General features: G+C 48.7%; 1 protein-coding gene across 1 annotated transcript in view; it reads right to left on the reverse strand.

Moving 5' to 3' along the window:
• The window catches only part of DGKE (diacylglycerol kinase epsilon), a 28068-nt gene extending 21739 nt beyond the window's left edge, over positions 1–6329 (reverse strand). The window contains exons 1-2 of the mRNA XM_082271431.1: positions 5877–6329; positions 1466–1625 (exon numbers count right to left, since the gene is read on the reverse strand). Of these exons, the coding sequence (XP_082127557.1) occupies positions 1466–1625; positions 5877–6283 (567 nt within the window). The 5' untranslated portion in view covers positions 6284–6329. The remainder of the gene's footprint in view (positions 1–1465; positions 1626–5876) is intronic.
• Positions 6330–19115: the final 12786 nt, after the last annotated feature.

The following is a 19115-nucleotide window of genomic DNA, read 5'->3' on the forward strand; positions in this document are numbered from 1 at the left end:
AAAAACTATGTGACAGATAAGTTGATGGTTTGGATTGCTTCAGTTGGTCAGACTTGTAACAGATGCATGTCATCAGCTCAAACACCTGTCTTCCACGCATTGTAAATCATGCTGATTTGCTCACCTATTGTTTACAGTGGGTTCTCAGTATTTACACTATAATAATGTATATTATATCTTATTTTACCTTTGGTGCCGGCAGTCTGGGCTTCCAGGCTGACTTAAGTATGCTGAGCTAATTAGCTCATTGTGAATGATAACCTTGTCTAGATGGGATTAGCCATGAGTCAGCTGTACCTCGTTAGTTATTCATTGTGTGATGTTTTGGGTAAATATTCATGTAGTGACCGACCTACTTCTAAAGTGTATAAAAGTCTGTTTGTTTTAATAAAGGAGTCAGTTGTTTCCAGTATACAAGCTAAGTTTTCAGGCTAGTTTTGTATGACAGCGGCTGGGATTTGATATCTATGTTCATTACTGTGAGGAAGCCGTATACTGACGGAAGACCACAAGTACAGTGTGGGTCTGAGGTTCCGTCACAGTCTCCAAACACCAACGGTTCAGTTTACTGTCCTTTGGGCTTGCTGTGGGGGCACCTGGCAAGAGGGGGGAGCCAGGAGTGCCGGCGTGGGACCCGTGAAGAGGAGGATCCGGGCTGCTCTGTGAAAAACCACTGCACAGAGGAGAAGTATATTATGTTTGTTATTTATATTAAAAAAAAAGAGGCTTTGTAATACTTTAAAGTAGGGATCGACCGATTATCGGCAAGGCATATATTTCGAGGGCCGATATTGACTTTTGCCGATATACATGTATCGGCCCAGGAACTGGCCGATATTAACGATGTGCCAAATATTGCTCATTTGAGGGTAAAATGAGGTCACATAGCATAATTCCATTTACAAATGTTATTGAATACGCCACTCACATACAGTATGTACAAATTAAAGATATAAAACAATGAAGTGATGTCATGACCTCACTTCCGGGTACAGGCGCCAGATTAAAAAAAATGATAGCATTCAGCTTGGCTGATACAGATATGCAATGGCCAAAATATCGGTATCAGCAATGAAAAACCGATATCGGTCGATCACTACTTTAAAGCCCAGATGCCAATAGCCTACCTGGGATATAAGCATCGCTCATTCCTCATAACTGGAGAAAAAGTAAAAAGCAGGCGCCAATAGTAACTAACCCAAATTCAGCTGTCAGATCTCTAGAGCCAGCGCCAAAAAGAACACAAAGTACTGATTAACTGAAAGCGGACTTTACTTGTGGCAGATTTTGAAAAATCTGTATAATTTAAAAAGGCAGCAGGAGAAAACTTATTTCAATTTATGAACACATAACTCATGAAAAGTAATTCAATTACCAGGCAAAGCATAATTTCCCATGTAAATCTCTCCTAGAATATTTTTGAAACATTTATTCAAGCAATGAATAAAAAGCGCCTCACCGCCACCTTCTCATAATCTGTATTCTTGCTCTTTTTCATCTGCTTCACAGCCAGGAGATAATTAGGCGGAATAATGAGGTTTCGGAACTCCCCAAGGTCACAGTCTTCGGTCTTCAACTCGTTGTGTATGCATTCATCGTGGACGGTCCTCTGACACCAGATACATCTATTTGCAGAATCAAAATACGGTTAGAATTCTGTAATGCAAGGTATTTTTTGAAAACAGTCCTAGCTACTCAATACCATTCTTGTGTATTCAACTCCATTCCTGTTTATGGCAATGTGACATAAGGCTCAATTCACTACACTGATGCACCAGAATGAGCCTTTTTTTTTTTAAAGTGAGTTATTTTCAGTTGGATACTATGAGATTTTTTTTCAAATTCTTTATTAGAAATAAAAAACAACATTCACAAACATTGTGCACACTCAGCAAAGTTTAGCATGTGGCAAGGTATAAATAAGGCCCCTTGCACACTTGTGCGACTTCAAAGTAGTGCAATTTTACCGCAATGTTGCCACGATTTTGATGCAAGTTTGACTGGGCTTGAATGTCTTTGGCCTTAAAACGCTTCAAAGTCGTGCCAAAGTAGTGCAGGGACTACTTTCAAGTCGGTGCGACTTCAAGTCGCACAGATATGAACGGTACTCATTGGAAATAATGGAGAATGACTTGTCATGCGATTTTGCAGTCCCAAATCGCATGACAAGTCGCACAAGTGTGAAAGGAGCAAATTACTACAGTGTGCCCCCATTCGATGCAGAATTACTACAGTGTGCCCCCATTCGATGCAGAATTACTACAGTGTGCCCCCATTCAGTGCAGTGACCAGCGTGCCCCCATTCAGTGCAGTGACCAGCGTGCCCCCCCCATCAATGTAGTGACCAGCGTGCCCCCCCCCATCAATGTAGTGACCAGCGTGCCCCCCCCCCATCAATGCAGTGACCAGCGTGCCCCCCCCATCAATGCAGTGACCAGCGTGCCCCCCCATCAATGCAGTGACCAGCGAGCCCCCCCATCAATGCAGTGACCAGCGAGCCCCCCATCAATGCAGCGACCAGCGTGCCCCCCCCCCATCAATGTAGTGACCAGCGTGCCCCCCCCCCCCATCAATGTAGTGACCAGCGTGCCCCCCCCATCAATGCAGTGACCAGCGTGCCCCCCCATCAATGCAGTGACCAGCGTGCCCCCCCCATCAATGTAGTGACCAGCGTGCCCCCCCATCAATGTAGTGACCAGCGTGCCCCCCCCATCAATGTAGTGACCAGCGTGCCCCCCCATCAATGCAGCGACCAGCGTGCCCCCCATCAATGCAGCGACCAGCGTGCCCCCCCCCCATCAATGTAGTGACCAGCGTGCCCCCCCATCAATGCAGTGACCAGCGTGCCCCCCCCCCCATCAATGCAGTGACCAGCGTGCCCCCCCATCAATGCAGTGACCAGCGTGCCCCCCCATCAATGCAGCGACCAGCGTGCCCCCCCCCCATCAATGCAGCGACCAGCGTGCCCCCCCCCCATCAATGCAGCGACCAGCGTGCCCCCCCCCATCAATGTAGTGACCAGCGTGCCCCCCCATCAATGTAGTGACCAGCGTGCCCCCCCCCCCATCAATGCAGTGACCAGCGTGCCCCCCCATCAATGCAGTGACCAGCGTGCCCCCCCATCAATGCAGTGACCAGCGTGCCCCCCCATCAATGCAGTGACCAGCGTGCCCCCCCATTAATGCAGTGACCAGCGTGCCCCCCCATCAATGCAGTGACCAGCGTGCCCCCCCATCAATGCAGTGACCAGCGTGCCCCCCCATCAATGCAGTGACCAGCGTGCCCCCCAATAACCAAACTGAAAGACCAGAACAACATAATGATAATAAGTGCATACCCAAATATACGTAGAGAAAGGCAAACAAATATCAGGCAGAGTATAGGTCAATGGCAGCGAACCAAATACAACATCTGAAGGAGCATAATATAAAAAAGGTATGCAGTACGGAACTGAGCATGCATATAAATGCAAGATCAAGAGGATACCAAAAATACTTTTTGCCATATTAGGAAAGGGGGAAGTGGAGGGGGGATGAAGGGAGATTATGGCAGCAGAGAGGGGATAGAGGAGAAGAAGAAGAGAGAGAGATGTAGATGAGAGGAGAAAGAGATGGTCATCCTGCGCGGGTGACTCTGCGTCGGATACTATGAGATTTAAAGCAGTACAGTACTAACCACATCAATGTAATGGTTTAAAAAAATAAATAAATACATTTTTCATAGTTTGTTATAAAATTTTGCAAACAGGTAATTTCTCTTCTTCACTGGTGGGGCTGAACTGGAGGGCACTGGTAATGAGTGTAGATGTCCCTTTTAGAGAAGCCGGTTATCGGCTCGCTTCTCATCTCCCTATGCTGTCAGCATGAGGAAAGGAGGGCCGATAACCGGCTTCTATTTACATACATGATCAGCTGTGATTGGACAGAGCTGATCACGTTGAGTAGTGTATATACAATGTCAGGTAGGTACACACACTTACCTCCAGTCACACAGGCTGGTAGTAATGTACAGTATATAGGAGGTCAGGTAGGTACACACACTTACCTCCAGTCACAGAGTTTAGGCTGGTAGTAATGTACAATATATAGGAGGTCAGGTAGGTACACACACTTACCTCCAGTCACACAGCTTAGGCTGGTAGTAATGTACAGTATATAGTAGGGCTGCACGATATTGAAAAAAACAAAACAAAAACCACATTGCGATATTTTTTTGCGGCGGATCCTCCGTCGTGCATTTTTAGTAGTGCAGAATTACTACAGTGTGCCCCCATTCAATGCAGAATTACTACAGTGTGCCCCCATTCAATGCAGAATTACTACAGTGTGCCCCCATTCAATGCAGAATTACTAGTGTGCCCCCATTCGATGCAGAATTACTAGTGTGCCCCCATTCAGTGCAGTGACCAGCGTGCCCCCCATCAATGCAGTGACCAGCGTGCCCCCCATCAATGCAGTGACCAGCGTGCCCCCCATCAATGCAGTGACCAGCGTGCCCCCCCATCAATGCAGTGACCAGCGTGCCCCCCATCAATGTAGTGACCAGCGTGCCCCCCATCAATGCAGTGACCAGCGTGCCCCCCCCATCAATGCAGTGACCAGCGTGCCCCCCATCAATGCAGTGACCAGCGTGCCCCCCATCAATGCAGTGACCAGCGTGCCCCCCCATCAATGCAGTGACCAGCGTGCCCCCCATCAATGCAGTGACCAGCGTGCCCCCCATCAATGTAGTGACCAGCGTGCCCCCCCATCAATGTAGTGACCAGCGTGCCCCCCATCAATGCAGTGACCAGCGTGCCCCCCATCAATGCAGTGACCAGCGTGCCCCCCATCAATGCAGTGACCAGCGTGCCCCCCATCAATGCAGTGACCAGCGTGCCCCCCATCAATGCAGTGACCAGCGTGCCCCCCATCAATGCAGTGACCAGCGTGCCCCCCATCAATGCAGTGACCAGCGTGCCCCCCATCAATGTAGTGACCAGCGTGCCCCCCATCAATGCAGTGACCAGCGTGCCCCCCATCAATGCAGTGACCAGCGTGCCCCCCATCAATGCAGTGACCAGCGTGCCCCCCATCAATGCAGTGACCAGCGTGCCCCCCATCAATGCAGTGACCAGCGTGCCCCCCATCAATGCAGTGACCAGCGTGCCCCCCATCAATGTAGTGACCAGCGTGCCCCCCATCAATGTAGTGACCAGCGTGCCCCCCATCAATGCAGTGACCAGCGTGCCCCCCATCAATGCAGTGACCAGCGTGCCCCCCATCAATGCAGTGACCAGCATGCCAGAGCTTAAGCTGGTAGTAATGTACAGTATATATATATATATAGTAGGTAGGCAGGGCTGCTGTTAGAGATCGCGGGGCCCCGTACAGACTACCTGGCAGGGCCCCCCCAAGAAAATATTAAAGATATATTTAGCTAAAATTACAACAAAATCACTATTATCAGACACAAATATAACATAACTCGCATAATTCCTGCTAAAATCTATAAAAAAAACTATGTTAAATAAAAAAGAAGATGAGATGAGAAAAATATACAGGCTGGGCAGTTGGAGCTCAGTGATCAGAGAGACAGAGAGAGAGAAACAAAGTTACAATTTACAAATAAATTCCTGAGCAGAGATAAGTGCTGGGAGGGGGGGGCCCACACAAGGGAGGGGATTAGTGAGGGACAATTGTCTCTTTCTCAACAGATAAAAGCTGATAGCAGGGAGAGGGACAGATCAGATTCAGGTGCTGGAGGAAGATTTCTGTATTTGTTGTCCATCACTAATCCCCCTCTCTGTGTGGGCCCCCCTGTGTGCTAGGGCCCCCTACAAGAGGACTGGTGGTCCCCCCCTATCAGCGGCCCTGTAGGTAGGTACACACTCTTACCTCCAGTCACACAGCTTAGGCTGTCCCCCGCACTGTAGGCCGCAGGCGGTACAGAGGCTGCAGAGCGGTAGGTTCCCCCTCACCCATTGGTGGCCCCGGGCCCCCTCGCTCCTCCCCAGGCCCTCCTTACACGGGAAGCGGCGGCCGGCCTTCCATACACACGGGTGATCGGCGCACAGGCCGCAGCACAGGCAGTAGCCGCCCCGGAGGATGTGTTGGCCGCACACCGAGCAGTAGGTCGGTCTCCCGAACAGGTCCGTCTCCTTCCAGGTGTGTTTCCCGGAGGCCAGGGACAGCCCCCTCCTTCCCGCCCTCCGTACACTGCACCACAGAGTGATCAACACCGGCAACAGCACCGCCAACACCGTCCACACCGCCAGCTGCAGCCCGGTCCCCTCCTCCTCCATGTTCTCCGCCGCCGCCGCATCCCACTGACAGCTCCGGAGGACGTAACCAAGGCGACCGGAGGACGCAGCGCTGATGACATCACCCGAGCGTCCTTCCGAAAACACAGAGATGGAGAGAGGGGAGCAAGCTCCCTCTGCTGGTCGGCAATGTGTACTGCACTGCAGCCATCCATCTATGGTGGTCCTTGTTCAGGCACTTCCTGTTATGGGGTGACAACATTCTCACCATTGTTCTCCTATGTTGTCATCCTGTCACTGCATTTCTGTTAGAGAGTAGAAACTACTCTGCACAGGCATGGCCCAACAATGTCAATTTAGGCCTCATTCAGTGAGCTTTTTGTCCGGTTGACCTGGACCGTTCAGGTTTTAACGCATGTGTCAGTCTCCCTGAAACCCGGACACGCATACCTCCAGTCCAACTCATCTAATAGGGGTCTCTACGGGAGCCTCTATATTATGGTGGGGGTGACACTGACCCCTGTATTACAAAGGGGGGGGGGGAGGGGGGTGTGACACTGACCTCTGTTATGAATAAGGGGGGTGACACTGACCTCTGTTATGAATAAGGGGGGTGACACTGACCTCTGTTATGAATAAGGGGGGTGACACTGACCTCTGTTTTATGAATAAGGGGGGTGACACTGACCTCTGTATTATGAATAAGGGGGGTGACACTGACCTCTGTATTATGAATAAGGGGGGTGACACTGACCTCTGTATTATGAATAAGGGGGGGGGGGGTGACACTGACCTCTGTATTATGAATAAGGGGGGGGGGTGACACTGACCTCTTTATTATGAATAGGGGGGGTGACACTGACCTCTGTATTATGAATAAGGGGTGGGTGACACTTACCTCTGTATTACAAAGGGGGGGAGGGGGGTGTGACACTGACCTCTGTTATGAATAAGGGGGTGACACTGACCTCTGTTATGAATAAGGGGGGTGACACTGACCTCTGTTTTATGAATAAGGGGGGTGACACTGACCTCTGTTTTATGAATAAGGGGGGTGACACTGACCTCTGTTTTATGAATAAGGGGGGTGACACTGACCTCTGTTTTATGAATAAGGGGGGTGACACTGACCTCTGTTTTATGAATAAGGGGGGTGACACTGACCTCTGTTTTATGAATAAGGGGGGTGACACTGACCTCTGTATTATGAATAAGGGGGGGGGGGGTGACACTGACCTCTGTATTATGAATAAGGGGGGTGACACTGACCTCTGTATTATGAATAAGGGGGGTGACACTGACCTCTGTTTTATGAATAAGGGGGGTGACACTGACCTCTGTTTTATGAATAAGGGGGGTGACACTGACCTCTGTTTTATGAATAAGGGGGGGGGGGGGTGACACTGACCTGTGTATTATGAATAAGGGGGGGGGGGTGACACTGACCTGTGTATTATGAATAAGGGGGGGGGGCACTGACCTCTGTATTATGAATAAGGGGGGTGACACTGACCTCTGTATTATGAATAAGGGGGGTGACACTGACCTCTGTATTATGAATAAGGGGGGGGGGGGTGACACTGACCTCTGTATTATGAATAAGGGGGGGGGGGTGACACTGACCTCTTTATTATGAATAGGGGGGGTGACACTGACCTCTGTATTATGAATAAGGGGTGGGTGACACTTACCTCTGTATTACAAAGGGGGGGAGGGGGGTGTGACACTGACCTCTGTTATGAATAAGGGGGTGACACTGACCTCTGTTATGAATAAGGGGGGTGACACTGACCTCTGTTTTATGAATAAGGGGGGTGACACTGACCTCTGTTTTATGAATAAGGGGGGTGACACTGACCTCTGTTTTATGAATAAGGGGGGTGACACTGACCTCTGTTTTATGAATAAGGGGGGTGACACTGACCTCTGTTTTATGAATAAGGGGGGTGACACTGACCTCTGTATTATGAATAAGGGGGGGGGGGGTGACACTGACCTCTGTATTATGAATAAGGGGGGTGACACTGACCTCTGTATTATGAATAAGGGGGGTGACACTGACCTCTGTTTTATGAATAAGGGGGGTGACACTGACCTCTGTTTTATGAATAAGGGGGGTGACACTGACCTCTGTTTTATGAATAAGGGGGGGGGGGGGTGACACTGACCTGTGTATTATGAATAAGGGGGGGGGGGTGACACTGACCTGTGTATTATGAATAAGGGGGGGGGGGCACTGACCTCTGTATTATGAATAAGGGGGGGGGGGGTGACACTGACCTATTATGAAGAAGGGGGGGGGGCACTGACATCTGTATTATGAAGAAGGGAGGGGGTGACACTGACATCTGTATTATGAAGAAGGGGGTGACACTGACCTCTATTATAAATAAGGGGGGTGACACTGACCTCTGTATTATGAAGAAGGGGGGTGACACTGACCTCTGTATTATGAAGAAGGGGGGGTGACACTGACCTCTGTATTATGAAGAAGGGGGGGTGACACTGACCTCTGTATTATGAAGAAGGGGGGTGACACTGACCTCTGTATTATGAAGAAGGGGGGGGTGACACTGACCTCTGTATTATGAAGAAGGGGGGGGTGACACTGACCTCTGTATTATGAAGAAGGGGGGGTGACACTGACCTCTGTATGAAGGGGGGTGACACTGACCTCTGTATTATGAAGAAGGGGGGTGACACTGACCTGTGTATTATGAAGAAGGGGGGGGGTGACACTGACATCTGTATTATGAAGAAGGGGGGTGACACTGACCTGTGTATTATGAAGAAGGGGGGGTGACACTGACCTCTGTATTATGAAGAAGGGGGGTGACACTGACCTGTGTATTATGAAGAAGGGGGGGGGGTGACACTGACATCTGTATTATGAAGAAGGGGGGTGACACTGACCTGTGTATTATGAAGAAGGGGGGTGACACTGACCTCTGTATTATGAAGAAGGGGGGTGACACTGACCTCTGTATTATGAAGAAGGGGGGTGACACTGACCTCTGTATTATGAAGAAGGGGGGGTGACACTGACCTGTGTATTATGAAGAAGGGGGGGGGTGACACTGACATCTGTATTATGAGGCTTGGTTACCACCTGACCTGGATTCACCTGGACAGTCCAGTTTTATGTTGATATATCCGGGTTTTAGTCTAATGCCCCATACACACGTGCAGATTATCTGCAGACTTTTGTCTGCAGACTTACCTTTTCTATGTAGTGCAAGGGCCTGCCGGATTGCATACAAATTGAAAGTGTTTAGGTTTGACCTCATATTATATGGTTTTGGTAAGTCTGCAGACAAAAGTCTGCAGATAATCTGCACGTGTGTATGGGGCATTACTGTAACCCAGACACCTTATTCAGACCAGACTGTGGCTCCTCAAGTAAACGAGATAGTCACACACAAATCTGTTGCCATCTGTTAACGTAGTGTGGCCACACCCACTTTATGTAAATGCAATTGGAGACTGACTGGCCATGGGCGCAGACAGTACAGGGATTCTGCCCAAAGGGGGGGAGGGAGGTGTGACACTGACCTCTGTTATGAATAAGGGGGTGACACTGACCTCTGTTATGAATAAGGGGGGTGACACTGACCTCTGTTTTATGAATAAGGGGGGTGACACTGACCTCTGTTTTATGAATAAGGGGGGTGACACTGACCTCTGTTTTATGAATAAGGGGGGTGACACTGACCTCTGTTTTATGAATAAGGGGGGTGACACTGACCTCTGTTTTATGAATAAGGGGGGTGACACTGACCTCTGTTTTATGAATAAGGGGGGTGACACTGACCTCTGTATTATGAATAAGGGGGGGTGACACTGACCTCTGTATTATGAATAAGGGGGGTGACACTGACCTCTGTATTATGAATAAGGGGGGTGACACTGACCTCTGTTTTATGAATAAGGGGGGTGACACTGACCTCTGTTTTATGAATAAGGGGGGTGACACTGACCTCTGTTTTATGAATAAGGGGGGGGGGTGACACTGACCTGTGTATTATGAATAAGGGGGGGGGGGGTGACACTGACCTGTGTATTATGAATAAGGGGGGGGGGGGCACTGACCTCTGTATTATGAATAAGGGGGGGGGGCACTGACATCTGTATTATGAAGAAGGGAGGGGGTGACACTGACATCTGTATTATGAAGAAGGGGGTGACACTGACCTCTATTATAAATAAGGGGGGTGACACTGACCTCTGTATTATGAAGAAGGGGGGTGACACTGACCTCTGTATTATGAAGAAGGGGGGGTGACACTGACCTCTGTATTATGAAGAAGGGGGGGTGACACTGACCTCTGTATTATGAAGAAGGGGGGTGACACTGACCTCTGTATTATGAAGAAGGGGGGGGTGACACTGACCTCTGTATTATGAAGAAGGGGGGGGTGACACTGACCTCTGTATTATGAAGAAGGGGGGGTGACACTGACCTCTGTATGAAGGGGGGTGACACTGACCTCTGTATTATGAAGAAGGGGGGTGACACTGACCTGTGTATTATGAAGAAGGGGGGGGTGACACTGACATCTGTATTATGAAGAAGGGGGGTGACACTGACCTGTGTATTATGAAGAAGGGGGGGTGACACTGACCTCTGTATTATGAAGAAGGGGGGTGACACTGACCTGTGTATTATGAAGAAGGGGGGTGACACTGACCTCTGTATTATGAAGAAGGGGGGTGACACTGACCTGTGTATTATGAAGAAGGGGGGGGGGTGACACTGACATCTGTATTATGAGGCTTGGTTACCACCTGACCTGGATTCACCTGGACAGTCCAGTTTTATGTTGATATATCCGGGTTTTAGTCTAATGCCCCATACACACGTGCAGATTATCTGCAGACTTTTGTCTGCAGACTTACCTTTTCTATGTAGTGCAAGGGCCTGCCGGATTGCATACAAATTGAAAGTGTTTAGGTTTGACCTCATATTATATGGTTTTGGTAAGTCTGCAGACAAAAGTCTGCAGATAATCTGCACGTGTGTATGGGGCATTACTGTAACCCAGACACCTTATTCAGACCAGACTGTGGCTCCTCAAGTAAACGAGATAGTCACACACAAATCTGTTGCCATCTGTTAACGTAGTGTGGCCACACCCACTTTATGTAAATGCAATTGGAGACTGACTGGCCATGGGCGCAGACAGTACAGGGATTCTGCCCAAAGGGGGGGAGGGAGGTGTGACACTGACCTCTGTTATGAATAAGGGGGTGACACTGACCTCTGTTATGAATAAGGGGGTTGACACTGACCTCTGTTTTATGAATAAGGGGGGTGACACTGACCTCTGTTTTATGAATAAGGGGGGTGACACTGACCTCTGTTTTATGAATAAGGGGGGTGACACTGACCTCTGTTTTATGAATAAGGGGGGTGACACTGACCTCTGTTTTATGAATAAGGGGGGTGACACTGACCTCTGTATTATGAATAAGGGGGGGGGGGGTGACACTGACCTCTGTATTATGAATAAGGGGGGTGACACTGACCTCTGTATTATGAATAAGGGGGGTGACACTGACCTCTGTTTTATGAATAAGGGGGGTGACACTGACCTCTGTTTTATGAATAAGGGGGGTGACACTGACCTCTGTTTTATGAATAAGGGGGGGGGGGTGACACTGACCTGTGTATTATGAATAAGGGGGGGGGGGTGACACTGACCTGTGTATTATGAATAAGGGGGGGGGGCACTGACCTCTGTATTATGAATAAGGGGGGGGGGGTGACACTGACCTATTATGAAGAAGGGGGGGGGGCACTGACATCTGTATTATGAAGAAGGGAGGGGGTGACACTGACATCTGTATTATGAAGAAGGGGGTGACACTGACCTCTATTATAAATAAGGGGGGTGACACTGACCTCTGTATTATGAAGAAGGGGGGTGACACTGACCTCTGTATTATGAAGAAGGGGGGGTGACACTGACCTCTGTATTATGAAGAAGGGGGGGTGACACTGACCTCTGTATTATGAAGAAGGGGGGTGACACTGACCTCTGTATTATGAAGAAGGGGGGGGGTGACACTGACCTCTGTATTATGAAGAAGGGGGGGTGACACTGACCTCTGTATTATGAAGAAGGGGGGGTGACACTGACCTCTGTATGAAGGGGGGTGACACTGACCTCTGTATTATGAAGAAGGGGGGTGACACTGACCTGTGTATTATGAAGAAGGGGGGGTGACACTGACATCTGTATTATGAAGAAGGGGGGTGACACTGACCTGTGTATTATGAAGAAGGGGGGGTGACACTGACCTCTGTATTATGAAGAAGGGGGGTGACACTGACCTGTGTATTATGAAGAAGGGGGGTGACACTGACCTCTGTATTATGAAGAAGGGGGGTGACACTGACCTGTGTATTATGAAGAAGGGGGGGGGGTGACACTGACATCTGTATTATGAGGCTTGGTTACCACCTGACCTGGATTCACCTGGACAGTCCAATTTTATGTTGATATATCCGGGTTTTAGTCTAATGCCCCATACACACGTGCAGATTATCTGCAGACTTTTGTCTGCAGACTTACCTTTTCTATGTAGTGCAAGGGCCTGCCGGATTGCATACAAATTGAAAGTGTTTAGGTTTGACCTCATATTATATGGTTTTGGTAAGTCTGCAGACAAAAGTCTGCAGATAATCTGCACGTGTGTATGGGGCATTACTGTAACCCAGACACCTTATTCAGACCAGACTGTGGCTCCTCAAGTAAACGAGATAGTCACACACAAATCTGTTGCCATCTGTTAACGTAGTGTGGCCACACCCACTTTATGTAAATGCAATTGGAGACTGACTGGCCATGGGCGCAGACAGTACAGGGATTCTGCCCAAAGGGGGGGAGGGAGGTGTGACACTGACCTCTGTTATGAATAAGGGGGTGACACTGACCTCTGTTATGAATAAGGGGGGTGACACTGACCTCTGTTTTATGAATAAGGGGGGTGACACTGACCTCTGTTTTATGAATAAGGGGGGTGACACTGACCTCTGTTTTATGAATAAGGGGGGTGACACTGACCTCTGTTTTATGAATAAGGGGGGTGACACTGACCTCTGTTTTATGAATAAGGGGGGTGACACTGACCTCTGTATTATGAATAAGGGGGGGGGGGGTGACACTGACCTCTGTATTATGAATAAGGGGGGTGACACTGACCTCTGTATTATGAATAAGGGGGGTGACACTGACCTCTGTTTTATGAATAAGGGGGGTGACACTGACCTCTGTTTTATGAATAAGGGGGTGACACTGACCTCTGTTTTATGAATAAGGGGGGGGGGGTGACACTGACCTGTGTATTATGAATAAGGGGGGGGGTGACACTGACCTGTGTATTATGAATAAGGGGGGGGGGCACTGACCTCTGTATTATGAATAAGGGGGGGGGGGTGACACTGACCTATTATGAAGAAGGGGGGGGGCACTGACATCTGTATTATGAAGAAGGGAGGGGGTGACACTGACATCTGTATTATGAAGAAGGGGGTGACACTGACCTCTATTATAAATAAGGGGGGTGACACTGACCTCTGTATTATGAAGAAGGGGGGTGACACTGACCTCTGTATTATGAAGAAGGGGGGGTGACACTGACCTCTGTATTATGAAGAAGGGGGGGGTGACACTGACCTCTGTATTATGAAGAAGGGGGGTGACACTGACCTCTGTATTATGAAGAAGGGGGGGGTGACACTGACCTCTGTATTATGAAGAAGGGGGGGGTGACACTGACCTCTGTATTATGAAGAAGGGGGGTGACACTGACCTCTGTATTATGAAGAAGGGGGGTGACACTGACCTGTGTATTATGAAGAAGGGGGGGGGTGACACTGACATCTGTATTATGAAGAAGGGGGGTGACACTGACCTGTGTATTATGAAGAAGGGGGGGTGACACTGACCTGTGTATTATGAAGAAGGGGGGTGACACTGACCTGTGTATTATGAAGAAGGGGGGTGACACTGACCTCTGTATTATGAAGAAGGGGGGTGACACTGACCTGTGTATTATGAAGAAGGGGGGGGGGTGACACTGACATCTGTATTATGAGGCTTGGTTACCACCTGACCTGGATTCACCTGGACAGTCCAGTTTTATGTTGATATATCCGGGTTTTAGTCTAATGCCCCATACACACGTGCAGATTATCTGCAGACTTTTGTCTGCAGACTTACCTTTTCTATGTAGTGCAAGGGCCTGCCGGATTGCATACAAATTGAAAGTGTTTAGGTTTGACCTCATATTATATGGTTTTGGTAAGTCTGCAGACAAAAGTCTGCAGATAATCTGCACGTGTGTATGGGGCATTACTGTAACCCAGACACCTTATTCAGACCAGACTGTGGCTCCTCAAGTAAACGAGATAGTCACACACAAATCTGTTGCCATCTGTTAACGTAGTGTGGCCACACCCACTTTATGTAAATGCAATTGGAGACTGACTGGCCATGGGCGCAGACAGTACAGGGATTCTGCCCACAGCTAATCCATACCTCCCAACCAATGGAGGCGGCTCAGGCTCTCATAGGCTCGCTGAGAGGCTGAGCCGGGTGTCACCAAGGGATCTGATGGATCCCGATTCTGTGGTTGTGATGACGTGGAGTCTGGACCGACTTCTGGGATGAAAACTGATCACAGGAGTGCAAAACGAACTGCACTCACTGAACTGAACTGCATAGGAGATGTACAGCCAAACAAGCATTGGCTATACTTCTCCTTTAAAGATAGGAGTGCTTTTTTTTTTACTACTACTATTCCTTTATATTGGCTTTTGAAAGTTACAAATGCAGCAATTTAAAAATTGGATGAAAGGTTTAGCACTGGGAAACACTTTTTGAAAGATAAATCGTGCATTTTATATAGAACTATATAGATCAGACCAAAATGAGGGACAGATAAGGAAAGCGGGACAGAGGGACTTTGCTTCAAATCAGGGACAGTTGGGAGAAGTGGCAGCTGGTGCTCCATCAGTCGGGGGGGGGGCACCCCTCCCCCCCAACCACTCCAGCTCGCACCACCATAACCCCCCCCCCCCCCCGGGACGGTTTACTTACCTTGCTCCACGGGACTGATAGGCAGTGGCGGCGGAGTCTTCTCCCTCAGTCTCCATGTTCCCTCTCGGCGGCCATCTCCTCTCTCCTTCTTAGCCAATAGGATGCCTTCTCCTTTTGGCCAAACAGATCTCAGGACCTGCTTCCTGATTGGCCGGGAGGAGAATCAGTGCGGCAATAGCGAATATTCATTTGCTATTGTCACAACTGGGTGGGCTCGAGCCCACCCTTTTTTTGAAGCCTATTAGAGCCTCTGGCTCTAATTACATGCTTAAAAAAAAAAACCTTTATTGGAATCCATGCATGCGACGCATGGATTAGAGGGCCGGGGCGCATGGATAGGGGAGCGGCACCCGTACAGCCCTAATGGACGGGCCGCAACTGTTTAGTCTGGCGATGAGCAGCAAGGAGGGTATGGAGCACATCAGGCTGGTATGTGGCCGGTGCCAACGTGTGACAGACTGCACACCTGGGGTGAGTGTGGGCATTGTGGAGAGATGCTGCTGAAGGTAGAGCCAAGTGACCGTCAGCCCAGGATTCTTTATTTGAATTGAGAGACAGATTTCACTTATGGTATGGGTATGCCGACAGCTGCTGTTACTACCGCACCTGGAGAAGGCAGATATGCGCTGAGAGCACCGCTGGGGCCGGGACCAGTCTACACACACCACCGTCTGTCAGACCAGGGAGACACACATTTCAGAGGTACAGAGCACCCAGCTGGTCAGAGCTGGATATCGGCAGCAGCATGCATCGGCCACAGCTGCAACAAGTCCGGGTAAAGCTCTTAAAGGGGCAGAGGGGACCCAGAAGGTCCAGAGGCCAGAGTCTAAGTTCCTCAGGTGAGGAGAGGCCAGGGAGCATTGATGTGGGGTTCCCCAGTTTTAAGTTTCGCTTTGGATCCATAAAGGAAGGGATCGCAGAGTGGGGGTTTAAAGTCGACACAGAGTGGGACTTTGAGGCTGAAGAGGTAAAGGATTCTCCTGGCTCTGACCTGTGTAATGAGGATGGTGAGCAAGATGCCATTTTCATACGATGTGCCAAAAATTTATGATTTTGTGAGGCATACGCTAATCGAGTTCCTGATTTAACTCCTCTTCACAACTATGCTCAGGCTCGAGCTCAAAATGAAGCCTTTATCCTGTTGATCAAGAAAGCAGAGACCCCGTATGGTTCCGCCGAGCAGAGGTGACAGACAAACTGCCTAGGCTTTCTCAGCTTCAAAGGCTCATACAGCAGAAGGTGGCCATGGAGTATGGGTATGACTACCCCTATTCTCCCAGGGAGATCATGCACGAAATTAAGGCAAAAAGGGCTTTGTGGTGTGAGGAAGCAGTATGGGACTTCATGTTTATCCACAAGCCTTAATACAACAAATCCAAGCCCCAGCTTTGGGGGGAGTTCCTATTGGTCAAAGAGAACTGGAACCTGGGGAGATCTTTCTACATTGACCAAGTAGTGGTCAGGCGACCTGGAAAGAGGAAATCGGGAATGGTCCAGCAATATCTGGGGCCCAGATGGAAAAATGGTCCAGATACCACAACGGGATCTTGTCGGATGGAGCTTTGCTACTCCACCCTTAAGCGAACCACACTCAAGGATCTGCTGGAATCAAGAGGACAGAACGCTGGCAACAAGTCAAAGGCCACCTTAATTGCTGAGTTGGAGAGTGACCAAGCCAGCGATCGAAGCAGAGGGCCAGCTATGGAGGGGTCTGGAATGTCCAAGCTCCAGCGAGAGATCCAGTGGAGGCTCTCACTCTACAGCACCACTCCCCCCCCAAGAGGTGATCACCCAGGTAATTATAGACATGACCCGCCTGAAAATGCTTGAGGTCCAGAAGGAGATCGGGGGTACTGCAGTTGCAGAACAGGGTATCCGCAAGAAACTTCCCTTTGCGGCGTTCCGACCCTTCCAGGATGGGGTGGAGGAAATCGACCGATACCAACATGTCTTGGAGACACAGTGTGATCTCCAGGGAATTGACAAAGCTGACTGGGTCACCATCCTCATCAGCAAGCTGTCTGGTCGAGCACTGGATGCTTTCGAAGCCATACCTGCGGAAGACAAAAAAGACTATGAGCGGATCAAGGAGCGGCTGCTGGCAAGATACGAAATCACCCCCGAAGCTCATCGGTCCAAATTTTGCAGATTACAACGGGAAGAGGGTCAGCCCTATACGGAATGGGCTCATCAGATGTCCCGATCAGTAGATGCATGGTTCTCTGGCTGTCAGGCGACTACCTTAGCGGATGCTGCCCAGCTGGTCCTACTGGAACAGTTCTACAAACAATCCCCTATTGAAGTGCGACAGTGGGTTCTGTCACAAAGTGCATTCAAGTTGTTGCTATTCAATGTAGCTGTACTTTTCCTGTGCGAGAGCTTTGTCAAGTTCAAAGGCTACTTACTGGGTTAGAAACACAAGGAAGAAACAAAGAGAAGAATACCAACTCTTTCATCACTTCTGTGTCTGAAGAAGAAATTTCTCCTGTTCAAAGATTCGAACGTTGCTACCGGGGGTAATACCCCATTTCCTAATCCCCTTTTCCTTCTATCCTTGCAAATCAAAGGAGGGTAATTTGGAACTTGTGCTAATGGGAGATAGGGACTTTCACATGAAGGACTTCTATTTCATCCAGGGGCTGCTGCCTGGATGGGGTAAACCCCTTGTTGCTCAAAGGACACCTTGTGAAGATTCTCTCTACAGATGGACACCTTGTGAAGATTCTCTCTACAGATGGACACCTTGTGAAGATTCTCTCTACAGATGGACACCTTGTGAAGATTCTCTCTACAGATGGACACCTTGTGAAGATTCTCTACAGATGGACACCTTGTGAAGATTCTCTACAGATGGACACCTTGTGAAGATTCTCTACAGAAGGACACCTTGTGAAGATTCTCTACAGATGGACACCTTGTGAAGATTCTCTGCAGATGGACACCTTGTGAAGATTCTCTGCAGATGGACACCTTGTGAAGATTCTCTACAGATGGACACCTTGTGAAGATTCTCTACAGATGGACACCTTGTGAAGATTCTCTCTACAGATGGACACCTTGTGAAGATTCTCTCTACAGATGGACACCTTGTGAAGATTCTCTCTACAGATGGACACCTTGTGAAGATTCTCTCTACAGATGGACACCTTGTGAAGATTCTCTCTACAGATGGACACCTTGTGAAGATTCTCTCTACAGATGGACACCTTGTGAAGATTCTCTCTACAGATGGACACCTTGTGAAGATTCTCTCTACAGATGGACACCTTGTGAAGATTCTCTACAGATGGACACCTTGTGAAGATTCTCTACAGATGGACACTTTGTGAAGATTCTCTACAGATGGACACTTTGTGAAGATCTATAGGCCAGCGGGCCATTTTCTGTCACAAAGTCAAGTTTGGTGAGTGGCTGCCATGTCAGAGGCAGTTGCTGGCTACCTTTTTGCAAGTAAATTGTGCCAGGCAAGATATTCAGGAAGCTGTCCTCCGAGATCCGAGGGTGCTTTTGGGTATCTTGCACTCATTTTAAATATAGTCTGCGCCAAGTAAAAATATCACCACTAATCACTCAATGCAGCTGCGGTCAATCCAAGCATAGTGCTAAATGATAAACCAAAAACTGCGCTGCAACATAAATATGTGCAATATTTCAATATAAATACATAAAAACTGGAAATTCATATAGAACAAACGTGCAATAATCAAAAAATCATAAAAATTTCATTAAAAATGTAAAAAAAAAAAAAAAATTGCAACCAGGTTATCCCA

Source organism: Pelophylax lessonae, assembly GCF_965119305.1.
Source record: "Pelophylax lessonae genome assembly, chromosome: 11".
In the NCBI taxonomy this organism is placed as follows: domain Eukaryota; kingdom Metazoa; phylum Chordata; class Amphibia; order Anura; family Ranidae; genus Pelophylax; species Pelophylax lessonae.